The sequence below is a fragment of the Oryzias latipes genome, chromosome 13 (assembly GCF_002234675.1).
Source record: "Oryzias latipes chromosome 13, ASM223467v1".
In the NCBI taxonomy this organism is placed as follows: Eukaryota; Metazoa; Chordata; class Actinopteri; order Beloniformes; family Adrianichthyidae; genus Oryzias; species Oryzias latipes.
Window position 1 is genome coordinate 21,179,668 of NC_019871.2, and position 18,924 is coordinate 21,198,591.

Below are 18,924 nucleotides of genomic sequence, written 5' to 3' on the forward strand. Positions count from 1 at the left end.
TTATACCATGGTCATTTAAAAAAGAAGTACATATTCAATCAGTTTTATTACCTTATTCATGTTATCTTTTTTCTATGTGGCTCACTTTTTTCACAGAAAGCCGACTGTTACGTGGTGCGGTGCGTTGTCATGGTAACATGACGCAGCAACTTCGACTGCAGTGGCAAAGGAAAGGGATATATATATATATATATATATATATATATATATATATATATATATATATATATATATATATATATATATAGCACAAGTTCATAGAGAAAGTTCACCTCTTACCGCTAGTTTTTGTCCAGATGATGAAGTAAAGTTTGTTTTAAATAAGCCAGCGTAGTGATGTAGAACATTTAAGCTAGGTGACCAGAACTTCTTTTTTAGGCGTACATTATCCCTGTGCATTATCACTTTTTAACGCACACCCAGCAGCCAATCAGAATCGAGTATTCACCCGGACCATAGTATAAGGTAGTTTAAAGAGCGTGTATTAGTTAGGTGTCACCCATGACAGCTCTGGTGTTAAAAGGTTAAGGGGTTGTCTGTTCTACCCTCTCTGTCAATTTGTCTTTTGTGCTTTCTGGTTACCCCTCTAGTATTGCGTTAAGTTAGCCTTTCTCCCCATGCTTGTTTTTTCTGTTATTAAAACCTTTGACACCTGTGTATTCCAGTATCGGCCAGACGTAACATTTGGGGAAAACAATTCTATCAGAGTTGAATAAAGAAAGCATTGAAAGCTGGAAGCTGGAACCATCAATCACTCAGAGGTAAAATTTCCTGTGAGAAGTGGACTCCTTTTTCTTGGGCTTTTGTCTAAACTCCTCATAGGAGTTCCTCTCTGACTATTTGAGCAGAAGGCAGATAAATAAAACATATTGAATCTGATCAGCAAGACAGTGTGTGAAACAGAGATGCTTGAGCAAAAGACTGCTGTGGTTTTCAGGTCAAACATTAAAATGGTTTGTTTGGTTTCCTGAAGGATTCGTGAGACTGAATGATGTAACCTGTTGAACAGTGAAATGAAGCAAACATCTGTTCTTTCACAGCAAACTCCTAATATGAGCACTTATTGCTGAATGTTAGTGCCACACTATAAAATTTAATAACAACAACTAAAAAGGCAGAATCTTATCTGCAGCATTTTTCTTTTCTGTTGTGTTTACTCCACGTCCTTCAAAATGCGTGTGCGCGCAGGCGGAGAAGCGCACACATGCGTCGCCAGCGCGCACCGGTCAGTCAGTGGGGAAAGTTTGACGCCAGACGCATCAGATGTAGCAGCGCTGAGCGATGCAGACTATGCAGAATATTCTCCATATTCTCGGTTGCCACGTTTCGTGTCACGTTGATAAGACGCTCGGCGCCCGCAGTCTGATGTCTGGCCGTGAACGGAGCTATATTATCCTCCACCTGCTCTCGCTGTTTCACACTTCTGGTCGGTGACGGTGCGCGCTCAACTTTCCCAGGAAAGCGGGATCTCTGGTAATCTCTGCAACTTGGCGCGCGGGACGGGAGTTAGTGACAGGACTCTCAACAAGTGACTTTTATCTGGAGGAGAGAGGCCAGTGTTCAGAAAGTAAAGGTAACTTTGAGAGGAGTTTGGGATAAGATGGTCAGCGCTATGAAAGGATCAGGGCTTCTCCAGATGTGGATACTTTTTTTGTTGGGGGCCGTGAGTGGAGTGGGGAGAGCCCAGGTCTCAACTGCCAGAGTTCTGAGGGGAAACACCAGGAGAGACGGTGAGATGTATTTATGTTGTTTACTGTTTAGTTGTATATCTTTAAAGAAAGTAAATAGTCCGGAAACAGATGCGCAGCACACAGTGCGCTCTGTTTCCGGTTGCATAGCTGACTTTAGCCTTTTTTTTTTGAGAGTTTAATCTTAACTTGTGATATTTTGACACAGCTCGACATCACTGACTATCCCAAAAATGTAGGGGACTTCATAAAGAAGTAAAGTATGTGGGTGACTAACGTTGTATTTGATGATGAACTTTCCATAATAATAATAATAATATGGATTGGATTTATCTGCGCTTTTCCAGACGTGTGACACTCATTTTCCAGTCGTCTGAGTGGAGGTGTTCTCCTGTGGGAGAACTCCACTGAGACTGATGCAGACCATCTGTCTCTCATTGTAGCTGAAGTTCTCAGATGTTCCTATCATGTTGCATATGATGTTCTGGAGATGTGTCACATTTACTTTTGAACAACCGTTCCTTTGATTGCCCACATAGACACACGCAAACGTGAAAATACCAATGAATGAAGGTTTGTGGGATATATATATATATATATATATATATATATATATATATATATATATATATACAATTCAGTTAACCCTTGTGCTATCCTAGGCATATAACATATGTAATACTCATTAATTATAATCAGATTACAAATTCATATTAATACAGATATCATTGCTACACATTGCAGATCAAGTTATCAAGTAACAACATTAAGTAAAAAGAAAATTTAAACATGCATGACGGGAATTATATCTCAACATTTTTTTAACAAACAGTGCAAACCATTTGTTTTTTCAGGTGCAACAAAACAGATGTGATCAATTTAGGTCAAACTAGGAGCTAGGATTAGCTCTAGTTTTCAGATAAACTGCAGTTTCAGTAGAGGCCCTGGACTCCCCTGACGTTTAGCTTTACTACTTAAAAGTTATCCTCACTCATGTGTGTGAGTGTGTGTTCCCTCTTTGCAACATGAAAGCTTAGTTCTGTTATTTGATTGACTGGAGCTGATTATTGGAACTTCCGTGTGCAGGAGGGAACCTCATACTGATAGGAACTCCTTGGCTTTGGCTTCTTCTGTCACGACTGTGGGCGTGCTCTTTCTGTACCCTGCTGCGTCTGAATGTGAGTGTTTGTGCGGAAATGCTCTGACAGAACGTCTTAGCTCACTTCGAGGAATTCCCTCCGAGGTTTTTTTTGTCTGCGTTTCTTCAGCGTTTTGCTCGGTGTTATTCTGTGCCATTGAAGTGCGCTTGAGTGCTCAACAAAAAGGCTACAGTGAGGTATACAAGGATAAAGCAAGTGAGTAATTTTAATAGGAAGCACATACGTAACCAAGAACAAAGCAGATCTTATTTGGTTTTCTTCTTTCTGCAACTTACCTGAAATAAGAAGACAAGATGACCTAGTTGTGCTAGTAGAAAGCAAGATGTTAGTGTAGGCAGAGACAGATACAGGCATTGCAATACAGTCAGTGTCACACATAACAAAGATGGAACTTTAAGACACTTTGAAGTTCCACTGCTTTACATCCATATCATGTTTTTTATAAAATGTGTAAATATTTTATGTTCAGTTTGAATAGATTTCTCGCTGGATTTTTACGTTTCAGTATTGTGAGAAATATTACCCATGATTCTTCCTTTTATAGTTATCATTATATAAGAACATATAAATAACCTTCTATTGGTATGTTGACCTTAAGGCCCCCTCCCCCACCTCAGATATGGCTCCATAATCCAACAAAGTTAATTGATAATAAAGTCATGAGGATTTTTGTTGTTTTGATTTTCTTACAGTCTGGCAACTATTTTGCATTAACACTAAAAAAAGTTGTTTTTTTTTTGTTGTTTTTGTAAAGAATGCAAAGCTTTTGTTTTGGTGACTTATCTGGTTTGCTGTTGGCATAAAAGAAAGTATAGTGTGGCTTGCCTGCAGTGCTAGATATGAGCCAGACTGTTGGAGTTTGGATTTTAAGGTAGATGTGATGACTACAGGGCTATAAGAACAAGTTGCATGGTGCTGAGCCTTTTCAGTGGTTGAACACAGGGCTACTTGTTAAACTCTGGGTCAAAGAACCAGTAGAATGGCATTGGGAAACTTTAATTTGAAAGGTTACAGCTTAAAGACTTTGTTTATCTTTTGATCTATTTTCAAATCGATTTTCCCAGTGGTCTTTTAATTATAATTATGTTATTTTTAGCCAAAATCAAACAACCTGTATCGTTTTCAAGGACATAGTTTCTGCAGGTTGGAAGGAGTTCATTTGAAATTTGCTTCTAAATTGTGGGCAGGACCATTGGCGCAGAGAAGCCCCCCCCTTCTTTTCTAGTTGCTGAAAGCTCTCTGTTTACATTCTCTCCTGCTAGCTAGCTTACAGCCCCTTAGTGGATAAAGAAAGCAGATAGACTGAAATTTACCATCCTGTCCAGTGTTTTAGGGTAGGAAAATTGCCTAAATTTCATGATGGGATTTTAAAATTCCTGATCTGATATTTACTTTGGACTTTACCGCTCTAGTCCTTTCCAATTCAATGCTAATCCCTGATAATGAGTAAAATAATCAAATGAGTAATTTATGCCACATTTTTCAAGTAGTACCTTTAGTTTTACCAGTTGATGGCTGAATTCTTTCCCCCACTGGTTAAAATGACACTAAAATTGTGTCACATTTATCTGAATTTTTTTTCAGGTTCTGGAGCTCCAAACAGACTCCTTGTCTGTTTTGAAAGTCAGTCAAATATTGCAAGATTTAGCGTAAACTCACCAGATAAATAGTGGAAATGAATAACAAAACCAGTACTATATGAATAAAGTGAAATATGGATTTATTAAAGAACTATGTGCAGGACGTGTGGATGGGCTTCCATTAGTGGAGTGTTTATGTAGGAGAGTGGGCCAAAGAATTCTGCAGAATCTGCGGAACTGGTCAGAAAATCCAAATTCCTTTATAATCTAGAGGTCCAGTAAAACAGGAGAGGCAGATATGGAATCAAAAGAGCCAGACGCAGACAGGGAAGATCCAGTAGGCAAGTCAAGTTCAGGATCAGCAGCATCAGGCCATCGATGGAGTGCAGTCAGACAACCTGGCAGACAGCAAGTAAACCGAGAACACACAGGTGAAGGAAATAATATATATATATATATATATATATATATATATATATATATATATATATATATATATATATATATATATATATATATATATATATATATATATATATATATATATATATATATATATATATATATATATATATATACACACACACACACACACACATATATATGGTGGTAGAGCTAACCATGGTTATATCCAAATTTCCTAACTACTTCCTAACCCCTAAGACTATATAGTGCAAAACCAGAATATGAAAACTTTACAAAAAATCTTTATGAATCCAATGTGTTCTGATGATGAAAATATGGTTGATTTACAAGAAATACATTTAAATACCTTTTTAAAAAATGACAATTCAAGCGCAATGGATTATGGTCTATATTTACTAATCTAGTGAGCATCAATGCACACTGGTTTATTGCAGAAGCTTCTGTGAAATTTCCAGGGTCTGGATTTTGGACTTGTAGATTCAGACAACCCGAAAAAATAGTAAACAACCATTACAGTGCACTAAATAGTCAGTATTGAGGGAATTCAGACACAAACTATTTTAAAAAGGGTAAAACAGGAAGTCCTGACTTCAAAATAATATCCAAAACAGGAAGTGTTGGTAAAATCATAGTAAAAGTACTGTGATCAGAGGATCGATTGGTACTACATACATATTTAACCTTTAATATTATTATTATTATTATTATTATTATTATTATTATTATTATTATTATTATTATTATTATTATTATTATTATTATTTTCACTTTTGTTGCAAATGTTTAGCATTTACCTGTTAAAAACATCTTAGGAGTTTGACCTTTTTTGTTTCTTTCCAATTCTCTAGAACAACTTTTACTATATGAACCTGTTTTTGTTTGACCTCAAAAGGTTGGCACACTCTTTGCTTCTATAACCTGTTTAAATTTACCTTCATTCAAAAATTCGTTAATTTGTTAATTTATTGATTAACTCATTCATAAATGTTACTAAAGCTCAGAATAAACATCACAGAAAGTGTTGGAGGACATCAAAAGAGCAAAGATCAGCAGCTCACAATTTTCTGCAGATTAAATTAAATTAAATCTTAAAAAAACTGAGATTTGGTTTCAAATATTATTTGAAACCATTTTATTTTATTTTTGGACAGGTGTAAACTATGAAATTAAACAAATCTACCATTTGGGAACAACTTCATTTTCTGCTAATAAACTGGCTGTGTGGCTAAGATTGAATTTATAACTAAGTTAAATGCTCTGTCCACCTGTCCTTTTATCTGTGACATTTTAAGAATTAATTGCACTCTATATATTATATTCAGGTGATATCAAGATGACATAAACATGCTGTTATTGAGGTTAAAATCCTGGTTTGCCCTCACACAGGACGTACAGCTGCAGCAGAACTCTGTGCAGCTGCCCTTAGACAAAATTGCTAATGGCAGTGACTGCAGACATGCCGAGCGTAGCCATACTGCTGTGGTTAACCTGCTAAACACAAATGAGGTTGGACATATTGCACTGGTTTTGCATTCAGTTCAAAGCAACCATAATTTAATTATACAGCATCTCTGCTAAGCAGAGAATGAGGCCTGGCATAGCCGCCCGAGTCTTCCTCTTTTCCCCTCTAATCATTCCTTTCTTATCTTTCATTCTTCCCTCAGTCTGGTCTTATCATTCTATGTCTTGCTCTATATCACTCCATCTTACCAGATTCTCATTTTTTTAGTTGCCTCTCTTCTCATCTCTCTACTGTATCTTTCCATCTGCCTTCAAGTTCCGCTCTTGCTTTTGCAGCAAATAAATAAACAGGGCAGTGGATTTAGGGTGTAAAGCCCACTGTCATCATTGCACACTGAGTAACAATGACACATTTACTTAGCTAATAAAAATAGTGTGGACTTCACAGGAATTTTTGCCTTTAAAGTAAGTTTTAGTGAAAAATAACAAAAAATATTAGAACCTCAAGGACGAACCAGGTCATATTTGAATGTTTGTGCACATCAAAGCAGAGTTGATGGTCTCCTCTGTATGAGAATGAAGGGAAAAAGTATTAAGCTTTTTCTAAAGTCTATCTTAGCCTGTCTACTTCCAACATCTATACGGTAACAACCGTTATGAGTCATTCAGCTCATATCGTAAGCCAGCCAAGTCCACTTCAGGTCAAGAAGTTCCTGTTTTCAACCAGATTTTGGCCGATGAAAATTGTGTTTTTGGTGTTTTTTACACGTTCTCATGGCAAAGTTCTGATGACAGAGTGCAATTATAAAGAAAATTAAGGTCAAAACTGCGTTTCTGTGCTTTCTTGATTCAAATTGTTGTGAATCAGGGGCAGACAAAAAAATGTAGCATTTGAAAAAGGATCGTATTTGTGATGTAAAAAAAAGAAAATCCTGGGAGGGCCAAAAGCTCCCTACTCCACTCCATTCGTATGCATCCACTTGTAGACAAATAGATCCATGTCTTGGGTTTTCCTCGCCTGAGCTGGCATTTGCCTCAAGAATGTGCGGCTGGATAGCTCCATTATTGCTAGTAATTTTTGTTGGATCTGACTCACAACTCAGAGGCGAATTTCTAATAAATTACTGTGTCTCTGGTAAACGACACAGTTCTTTTGATTTTGGTTGAAAACTGCATAATTATAATTAAAAGACCACTGGGAATGCTTTTACAATAGATCAAAAGATGACCAGAGTGGGTCATTAAGGTTTACACGTATTTATTTATCTAGTCTGATCATAAGGTGTTATAACAGCGATCTTACTTACCACTTTTTCAGAGCTGCAGGCTCTCAACAAGGACCCATGAGTCACATTTGGGAACCCCAACATGCTTCCCACCCAGTCACCCATATGCCAGACTGTCTCAAACACAATCACAGGATCTCCTTTTCAAGGGGCTCCCACCATAAATAACAGTTTCATCACACACATTAACTTATCCATTCTTCTCGTGGCCCAAAGCTTCCCCACCCCGAAATGTTTGGCAGACACCCTTTTCCTTTCCTGCACACAAAAATGAAGGCGTAGACCCTGAGCAGACTGTTAGGGGATTGGGAGGAGGAGGGGCATGAGAGGCGAGAACAAAGCCTCGGAAAGTGAGTGGAGTGAGGCAGTGGAAGAGAGGGCAGGGGCAGAACTGAGGGCAACAGAAGGGCGCAGAGGAGGAGGTGAGGGAAAAGGTGTGTACAGAGAGATAAATTTAAAAGACCTGTTCTTCCACTTTTCTGCCCCGTCAGCTGCCAGAGTGAGACTGTCAGACCAACCACAAGCCAAATGGACACAGAATAAAGGACAGGATAAACGAAAGCAGGCCTAATGGAGGACTGCTGCAGAGCAGATAAGGGAACCTGGAAACAGAGATCAGTACCAAATATACAGTATCATGAAACGTAAGGAGATTATCTGATCCCAGGATCTAATCGGCGATAAAGCCAAGGAGAGAAAAAAAAACTGAAATGACACAAACCTGACTTCCTATCTCTGTGGTTGGAAAGGTTAGATTTAAATACATTTCTCCACTGAAGTTTAAAATGTAATTAAGCATCATCATCGCATGATTTAAATATGTGAAACTATGTATGTTGTATATAATAAAAAAATTATTTTATGCTGATAATGAATACATTAAGAATTGTCAGGCTGCACGGTGACGCAGTGGTTAGCGCTCTTGCCTCACAGCAAGAAGGCCCCTGGTTCAAGTCCCGGCTGGGGGACATGAAAAACACAACATCAATGGGGGACCTTTCTGTGTGGAGTTTGCATGTTCTCCCCGTGTATGTGTGGGTTTTCTCCGGGATCTCCACCTTCCTCCCACCGTTCAAAAACATGCTTCATAGGTTGATTGGTAACTCTAAATTGTCCATAGGTGTGACTGTGAGCGTGAATGGATGTGTGATTGAGGATATTCTACCCTGCGACAGACTGGCGACCTGTCCAGGGCATCCCTTGCCTTCGCCCAAGTGGCTGGGATAGGCTCCGGCAACCCCGTGACCCCGAAAGGGAATAAACGGTAAAGAAGATGAATGAATGAATAAGAATTGTCAAAATTTGATATAATTTTTTTAGGATGTACACAGGCCAAATTGATACAATTGAAACAATGACTCCACCTATTGATTTCTTATGAGAATTGGAGTGAGTGAGTGAGTGAGTGAGTGAGTGAGTGAGTGAGTGAGTGAGTGAGTGAGTGAGTGAGTGAGTGAGTGAGTGAGTGAGTGAGTGAGTGAGTGTGTGAGTGTGTGAGTGTGACATCACCCATAAGCAGTGATTGGCCCAAATCAGTCTGAGTCAATGTTTTATGGCAACCACTCTCAGCATGCAGGAGTTTCGAACATTGGACGTGCAATCATTTACTTTAATTGAAGCATCTGATTGGTCAGTTTATAACTTGAATAACTTGGGATGAAGCAAAAATATGAAAAAAGTAAAATATCAGGAACGTGTTGAAAAAAAGGTAGCAAAGCAAGAATGGTTGTTCTGACAAATAGAATGACTGAGTAATATCTGTTTATTTCTCTATAGAGGTCTATGGGACCAATCACTGCTTTCTGGCGATGTCTGGCTCCTACATGGCGGCATCCGTATTGCAAATAAAGGTGACTGAACTGGCTTCATTCACTCTCACTCACTCCAGTTCTAATATACAGTCAATGGATGCATAGCATCATAGATGAAAGATTTTCAATGACATGATGGGATTGGATAATCCCTCTTCTCCTTTACTTTGAAGTAGCTCATCCACAGTGTTTACACAAAGCAGTTTGTTACCTAGACTCATTCATCTCTTTTTGTGTGTATTGTCTACTTTTGGCAATACAAACCTAATTTAAAAGCCAATAAGGCACTTCTAAAAATGAACTAGTTTAGTGACGCAGTGGAGGGGAATAGAGTGTAAGCAGGACAGATGTTTCAGAGTAGTAAGTCTTGGCAGCTGAACCATCTGACTGCCTGCAGTCAGTAGAGGGGCAGAAAAATCTGTCAGGAAGAGGAAGGACGCTGAGGGTGAATAGAAAGTAAGGGAGGATATCCTGTTTCACACATACACCGCTTTCCATTAAGCAGGTAGCAACTGAATACTTTGGTGGTAAAAATGGCCCCCTGGCGCTTTTCTCTTTGGTAATAAAGTCTAAGTAGGTTGCAGCTCATCTCGCTCTGTTTTCGAGATTTGAAAGTTCTCCTGAGATGCATTCATCATTGATGTTGTTTGTATTGAAAACCAATGAGCTCATGCATTATAGGCCTGTCCTTTGCAGTCATGCACAAAGACACATCATGCCCCCTCACACCTCTTCCCACCACGTTGATGAGGATGTCTGAATTGAGGCGTGGTTGACAATGAATGAATGAGTGAACACTATTGCTTTAAGAGAATAATGAAGCCATTAGTGTGATGCGGCTCACAGGAAACAGGATGACAAGAGACAGGCGAGGAGGAAAGATGAAACACACACAGATAAAGAGACCACAGAAATAAAGTTTTCTAGATTAAAAAACCAAGGAGCTTGGCCATTAGGTGAAGAAGAGAATGAGCAGGAGTGGAAGTGCTATTAACCATGCAGACACTTCTGACTGTAGAAGATGGGACACGAAGAAAAGAGGAAGCAGGGAATTAAGGAAAGGCAGATGCTGTAGTCTGTTTGCGGTTCTGCCAAAGTGCAAGTTTCTCGCAAAAAACAGCTGACAAGCAGATGCAATAAAGAGACATTGAAAGACGGAGTTTGGAGAGGAACAGAATTAGACAACAGAAATGGAGTACTGGTGATATGAAAGAGACAAAGTAGAGGTGTGAAAAGAGTTGTGCAGAGAAGAAGGAACGGCATCCAAAAAAGTCAGATGAATTAGATGGCTGTGCTGAATAAGCAGCAGCAGCAGAATAAAGCAGAGATTGAAGGATAAGACAAGCCGAGATGGAAGAAGATTCACGACTTTCCTGCAACTCCCAGCAACGGTTATGCATAACAGTCACAGATAATAAGGAAACAGTGTGAAGAAATGACTGGAATCTTGAAAAGAATATAGATTAACAACACTGTCAGTTACTCCCAGTGCCTTCTGGACAAATAATCTGACATCAAACATCTGAGTCTTTAGTTTTGTTTTAAAATCTTACCATGAGCTTGGCCAACGTTTACCCTTTATTTCTTATTTCTAAAATTGTTGCCATGTTTACAGTCAGCCCATCCAGAAGGAACTTATTTTGCCTGCAGACACCTCCGAAAGGCTCCAGCACACCCTGCAACAGTAGAGCTAGATTTAAATGTTTTTTTTTCTTTTTTTTAATAAGAAAAAACTGTTTTTTGGTAAGTTTTAATGTGCATTAACACAAGTGATCTTCCAATAAGATCACGTGACCAGAAATTGGGCCCAATCACGTAGATTCCGACTCAATCTAAATCTGATGTTTTATCACAATTAATGATCCGATATGTATTTTATTGTCATTGTTAAGATCTGCACTATATATTATTGCAATAAAAACACCAAACACAATTTTCAAAATAAAGGCTAAATATACAAAATACTTGAGCCAAAAGCTCACTTTGAGGTCACAATGTTGACTCTGTTGTCAAAACTAACAAAGGTATCAAACAAAACACACTGCACAACTAAACACAGGCAATAAAACTGCACACTGATAACAAAATGGTTTATAAAGAATGGTAACCTGGTCAAGGTCAATGGGTTGCTGGAGCCTATCCCAGCTAGTTTTATGCAAAACCTGGGGTACACCCTGGACAGTTTGCTAGTGATACATTGGGAACTTCAAAAAGTAGAAGGGGATATAAGCAGCATGAGCTGTCAGCACAACGTGGATGCTTCTTCTTTTGACTTGTGTACTCCAAAGTCAGTGTAGTTACAGCTGGTGTGTTAATTGCATTTTCATTCCCACAGGCGAGGTGCAGCACGGAAACAAGCTCTCTGAAGTCAATGTTAGTGCAAGTTTAAAGTGTATGCTAATTTATTTCAAATCATTAAGGCTCGGGTAGCAAATTATAACAATAAAGTTATTATAAAAAACTATGGCAAAGGTGTGCAAAAACGAAGGATCTTCCAGTGTTTCTGCATCTGTTGTCTGACTCTCACAAACTGAACTAAATTCAGACCTGCAGGCTTGTTCTTTTATGAGTTTAAGCGATCTTCCTCCAGATTCAGTGTGAGCCATCTCAGCTCTTTTCACCAAAGTACTGAGAAACAGTCAAAGAAATTCAAATGACCTTTTTGAAAAAAGACAAATTTAGATCCTTTTAAGAGTTTCGTTTAACATCTACTAAAACTTAACAATGTTTGAAGCGACACTGCAGAAAGATGACAAGAGGATATATATATTTGTTTACCTTCAGCTTGTCTCTGATAAATAAAAAGTGACAAACACTGCATGTTCTCTTACCCACATTTGGTCAGGATCTAATCAGCAATAAAGCCCACATCTGATCAGGTTGTTTTGGTCCTGATTTGATTCAGAGTCAGCTGATTTTGAGTATCTGCCAATATCAAGTCCCAACCCGATACTTTTGTAACATGTTTAAAAAAATGAACACATTTGATAAACAGGTCCAGGTTGTCCCTTATTTTTCTTTCCTTAACCTTCTATTGCCATTGAAGACTTTAACAGAGTACATCTGTGAAGTATCTTGAACAATCTAGCAAAGACAGTGCAACTATGAACTAGAAAAATAGTTAATTATTAACTAGGAAATATTGGTGATAATTAGTCATGAGAGAAAGTTTGTTGACTATAGCTGCTGATTTGACTTGTAGTTAAAAATATGCTAATATCTTAAATAGTAAGAACTGTACATAAACAATTGTGATTCATGAATCGAATTAAATCTGCATGTAAGTAACAAGTCACAGTCGTACTGAAGACAGATTGATGGCGTAAGACTTTGTTATTCCTTTTTCTCTTTCTCTGTCAAACACTTTTATCTTTTCAACCGTCAGCATTTCTTCCTCCACTATTTCTCTCCCTCCTTCTCTCTAATTCTTCATTTGTGCATCTCAGCATTTCTGGTGCCCCCCTCCCCAACCCTGACACCTCTTGTCTTCATGAGCTTCTTCTTCTTTCTTGTTTTCAGTTGATTGTAACTCAGATTTTTGTGTTTGAGCTGTCTGCGAGTGCAGATGTAAAGAAAAAAAATTCAGAGCAGAAAGGGAGGATTGTCATGGGGGACGAGGACAGGCCAGAGCAGATGAGGTAATGTAACAGGCTATCAAAATGAGAATAAGAGACACAACGACAGAGAGAAAAGATAAGGAAAGAAAAAAATGAGAAAAATGAAAAGAAAAAGGAGTGAAGAAGCTGGAGGAAGATATAATGTGCTGCTGTGGAGCCTGCACTAAGTGATCCCAGTGGTAGATAGAAGGTCAGACACACTTGACAGCCAGACCATTGCTTAACCCTGCTGCACAGCCACACACAGACTCACACGCACACTTAGGGAGTGCTCTTGTGCACGTTTTCACTGACATAAACTTATACAAATGCACACTCGTGGAAACGCACAGCTGATGTGAGGCAGACAGACTGGGAGCAGGATGGCTGTCAAAACATCAGCATCTGCTCAGCATCATACTCAACGCCGAAAGCTACGCACACATACACACACATGCACACACATTTCTCCAACGACAACCAAGCAGTCCTTCGAGGGGTTTCATTTTTGATATACTGGTTCTAAGGTAGCTGTGGTAAATAAAGCCCCTAACTCATACACGCACACACAGTGCAAATGGTGCAAAAATGTTCTTTCGTCTTTGTTGTTACCTTGTACAGTTGTTTTAACCTTTAACACTGGAGATGTCGTCGGTGACGTCTAAATAACATCGGCTGATACCGTAACTCTTCAATCATTAATGCGAACACTGTAAATCAGCGGACTCTGATTCTGATTGTAAGTTTCTACTGAACTAAACCTATACAAATGCACACTTCATTTACTTTTTTGTGCATGACTGAGACAGCCATGAATTTTATGTGTGTGTGTGTGTGTAGCTTGGAGTGTTGAGTTTGATACTGCAACAGAATGAGCTGATTTGTGTTGATTGCGTAGAAACCTCACTACTGTAAAGTGTTGCATATCAGTGCATAGCTGGTTTTCTCCGCTTCAGAATCCGGTTGAAGAGTTACGGTAGTTGAAAAATGTCAACACTAGATCCCCTTGTGCTATCTTAGATGACCCCACCCTTACATTGACGTGTTCTCCCTACCATGATAAAGGTGGATAAAGGTGGAAAGATTTCATGTAATCCATGGACACCAGTGAAGATCACAAATCATTGAAGAAAAAAGGTTCAATGAAATGGAAATATAAATGGAGTCAACCTTATCTAAAAAAGTTTTCTATTAAATACCTTACTATGACTTTATGTCTCTCTTTGGTGGTAGCCTATTTGATGACTCATAAAATAATATTCTGTCTTAAAAGCAGGTGGAATAGTGGTTAGCACTCTCGCCTCACAGTGAGAAAGCCCTGGTTCAACTCCTTTTTGTGTGGAGTTTGCATGTATTTACCTTGTGCATGTGTGAGTTTTCTCAGGCCACTTTTGTTTCCTTCCACAGTCCAAAACAGGCTTAATTGATTAATTCGTATCTCTGAATTGGTTTGCATGGGAGTGTACCCTTTTGCCCAACAGTAGCTGGGAAAGGCTCCAGCAACCCTGTGTCCGAAAGGAATTCAGCAGGTTCCTAGATGGTTGCGATAAAAGCACACAAAATGTACGCCTGAGAAAACTATAAAATACTCATAATTTGTACTGTCGGCCTCAGTCATGCACAAATATGACATAGCCCTATTTAATGTTGGAATCAATTATTTTTGAGTATTTAAGAAAAACAGTATTTATTTAGGCTGTTTTGGTTCTTTGGGGTGGATAAAAGCTTGTCAGCTGATTTATTTTGTTGACTTTTTATTTTGTTGGATGTTCTTAGTCGACATAAGTTTGTATATCATGGGTTTCCCATATGATCATGTTTCGGCAAAGGTGCTAAACCCATCACATAGACCTAATGTTCTCCAGGAGCTGATGTAGAACTCATTCATCCTCCTGAAGACAGGTTTTACATCTGTTTCATTTCATGGTAATGAAATATGACTTCAGATCTCACAGTTTCTGTATTTAGCATATCAATAGAACCAACAACAACAGTGCCAAAGTAACATACATTTTTTCTTTGGTGGGTCATGTATCCACAAGAGACACAAATTATTTAATTTTAATCATTCTTAAAAAGTTTGTTCAAGTGTTCATGGCTAATCGCTACCTCTGCTAGCTGTGCATGCAATCAGTTGTTTTCATTGCTTGATGGCAGTGGAGTGGTAATATTGTCCTTGGAAAACTGATTATTGCAACTTTGCCATCTTCACATTTTCAACTAACTATGCAACAGTTGTCTAATTACTCTTATAAACAATCATTGAATTTGAAGATACATGGGTTGTGAGATGACAAAACACAACGTCGCCTGTTGACTTCCGTTCATGTATGCAGTTGGGTGTTTTGTCATTTCTGGATTATGAATTTGCTGTTGCTCCTGTGTTGTTCTGACTTTGACAGATCTTACTGAAAGAGAATGTATTTCTGACAACTAACTTAATCCATGCATCAGAATCCATGCATCATTTACTGCACGGGGGGTTCTGTCCCCATGCCTAGAGCCAACCAGCTGGACCAGCTTTTTCCACTGCTGTCTGTCCTGAGCCTGTTGAGATTTGCTGCAATGGTATGCAGCCTTTTGGTACATAGCTTGCCTTGTGGTCATTTCCAACCTGCGGGTCAAACTGGAGGATAGCTCTTGTAGGGATGTCAAGTTAAAAATATAGTGATAAAATTGCATGTGGGTGAGCTTGTTTTTTTTCATGGTTAAGCTTTTTAGTTGCCCTGCAGACTTTGACTTTTGTGCATCAAGCAGATAAAAAAGGATGTGAAGATTCACCTTTGTGATGTAAGCTCATTCAGCTTCTGGAAAACTTTGCTCTGCAGTGCTCAACCAGTTTGAGGATGTGTTGTCCACAAAACGGCATAAAACTTCAGGATGTTGGATGGTTACACAAGCCCTTCTTCCTGTCTTTGCACAGAATTTTTCTTGGACAAATAAAAAAGAAAACTTTTGTTTTTTCCAACATATTCTCTTTGTTCTCGATCCAGTTACATTTATAGTTCATAGCCATTCCAAAACATGCCAAAGTATGAAACTGATGGAACCCTGGTTGTGAAAAGATCATCGTTTCAGAAAGTACTGAAGACCACATAGATGTCATGTTTTATTTTTTATCTATTGGTTTGTGTGTGTGTGTGTGTGTGTGTGTGAAAATCAGGGATAATTGATTGTCCTTGTCAGCCATGCTGTTCAGACTGCGGTAATTGTCAGCAGGGGCCAACTGCCTCTCTATAAGCCTCACAAAAACACATACACACTTACAGACCAGACCCACACATACATGTACGTACACACATTAACACACTTGCACAGACACATCATTCAATTGACTCCTAATGCAGTTAAAGGCTAAATGAGATTTAGCCACAAGCTTCACAAACAAGCCTACATACTTATACCAAGCAAAGCCTCAACAGATCTTGAAATTGCACATGATACTGTTGTGCTTCAGATGAATGTAATGATGTTTGGTGTTTTGATAGACAGCCATTGAGAAGCTAATGGAAATTCTCTGACCTTGTTTAAAGCAAGAAAAACTGACACACATACATAAACCAAATTTGTTCAAGCTCATCTTATATGGACTTTAATAGTTTGATGAGAATTTCCTTTAAAGGCAGATGCGAAAAGCAGATAAGGAATGGCTGTGCTCTGTCTACACTGCATGTCCTGCTGAGTATAAAGCAGAAGGTGAGCAGAAATGAGTGCTTTTACAAGTTTACCCTGAAGTATTGTGCAGGCTCTCCACAAGATGTGTTATTTTGAAATTCAAGAGGATTTTTTTTTTTCATTTTTGCTCTATATAAAACAAAGACTTTCTATCTGCTCTATCATAATGACCTACAGCAGGGGTAGGCAAACTACCATTTAATCATGCCCGCCAAACTGTAAGAAATTATGTTGATGATCCTTATTAATATTTATTTTCCCTGTAATTCAGGAATCTACCCATAAATGGCACAATATAAATGCATTGACCTTTGTTTACATGAAGAAAGATTTGTTGTCTTTCTGACATTCATGCGTGTTTTCCAGGTCGGAAAGTAATTTTTCCAATCATTCCAACACCCCACGAACAAAGCATTTCTCTAATTTTGTGTTTTCCCCAAGGGGCATCAACCCATTGGTGCAATTGCCACTAAAATGAGAACAAAAGCCACAGTTTTGAAACAAAAACTCGAACATGTTCTGTTTTAAAGTACATATATTAATTTTCAATCAAAATAAAAGCATGTTTTCGTCCAGATTCTGTTATTTCTTTTAAGATGGATTACCAAAACACTCCATGCGTCTGCTCCTGGTCCAACCCCTCTGTCAAATTTTAGAACCCTTTGTGGCCCTACGAGTCAAAAGATTTGCCCACCCCTGACCTACAGTCAAGTGACTTAGCTGCTGTAGCGGGACAGTCCTTGTCTCGCTTCATTACCATCCCAACTCATTGACTACACTGTGTGGGAAAACTTTAAAATATGAGCAAATTCTTTATAAGTTAACATTCTGAACATTGTGTTTATGTGTTGCAGCAAAAGGAACGTTCTTGTTCATAGCAAAGCTGGTCGATTGCAGCAACTAAATGCAGTGGTCCCTCATTTAATAGTTCTGTTCTAGACATAGTAGTAATTATAGTGTATGATCTTAAATTTCTGAAATGAGTGTAGTAGAAGGTCTTTATTCTCATTTCTAAAGGCTGTTATTAGGATTGTGAGGATAGACCTATTTGTGCTACGGAAAGAAATGCTAGAAATAGGTCCATAATCTTTGGCAGTTAGGCTCTGAGCTGATGACGTCTTGCGCGCTTGGCAGGAACTTGAACCATTGATGTATGAACCTCAGAGCATAGACTCTGATGGTGGTTGAGGCCAAAGCATTGCTCCAGGTGGGGAACTGGGTGGAGGAGGGACAGCGAACATTCTAGAATGCAGAGACAACCATTCGTGAAATTAAAGGTAACAATATGATTTTGAGTGCCTGATAAGAAGGTGGGCTATTTAGCTACTGGTTCAAAGTGAAGGTTTTGTTGGTAATGGTGTTCAAAAATACCAACTGCAAAGACAATTTTAGTCTACAACACTGGTCTACAAACTCAATTTACCCAGGAGCCATTGGAGGCAAAGTGTGGGTGAGGTTGGGATTTAAAAAAAAAAAAAGAAAATCCTCAAACCCCTTTATTAACTGTTTTAATAATTTCTTTGATCATGACTGACGTTCCCTGAATTTGAATGTAACACAGAATGAAGATCATGAACGCTCTTCTGATCATGGCTCCTCTTGCCTTCTCTTTGCAGCCAAAGACTTGGCAGCTCCTATCTTCACGTATCTGAGACACATTTTAGAGAGGAAGCAGTTGAGACCTTCCATATTGCTTGAAGATGATCATGTTAGTCTAAATGTAATAATAGAATGTATTGAAGTTCAAAGGGGAGAATTTGTAGAACAAATGTATGCAAACATTTCTCCACAGTCCATTATTCACTTGAATATTTGGGAAAACAGGGTGCTAATTCTCTGAAAATTTTCCAATTTTCATCTTATTTTCCACTGACCTCGCTGAATTTTGCTCTCAGGTCAATGTTGCATTGCAGGTCAATGATCTCCATGTGAGTACGAGAGAGGAATGTTGTACATCAAAGATTAGGGTTTTGGAATGTTCATTACATACCATGCTTTTGTTGCATGAAGCTGTTTGCCTCAAAATTCACAGAAAATTTTCATTTTGAAAAGGAAGGGGAAGTTTATTTTGACTATTGGAGCCTGTTTCCTGTGTTCATCTGGCTTTAACTCACCAGATTGGTGCATTATTCTATTAGAGGTCTGACTTGATGTTACTGTTGCTTAATGTAAAGCTCCTGTTTAAATTGTTACATTAAGCATTAACTCATGTATGAAACTATACTGCTGCTTTGGTGTGAA

At 38.6% G+C, this 18,924-nt stretch overlaps 1 protein-coding gene across 3 annotated transcripts in view; it reads left to right on the forward strand.

Annotated features, from left to right (window-relative positions):
- The first annotated feature begins 1,226 nt into the window (after window positions 1–1,226).
- The window catches only part of pdgfd (platelet derived growth factor D), a 69,779-nt gene continuing 52,081 nt past the window's right edge, over window positions 1,227–18,924 (forward strand). For 2 of the 3 annotated variants that reach the window (XM_011482781.3, XM_011482782.3), the window contains exon 1: window positions 1,228–1,730. In XM_011482781.3, coding sequence (XP_011481083.1) covers window positions 1,601–1,730 — 130 coding nt within the window. In that variant the 5' untranslated portion in view covers window positions 1,228–1,600. Of the gene's footprint in view, window positions 1,731–18,924 lie in introns of all 3 variants that reach the window. The other variant, XM_011482783.3, reaches the window with a different exon arrangement.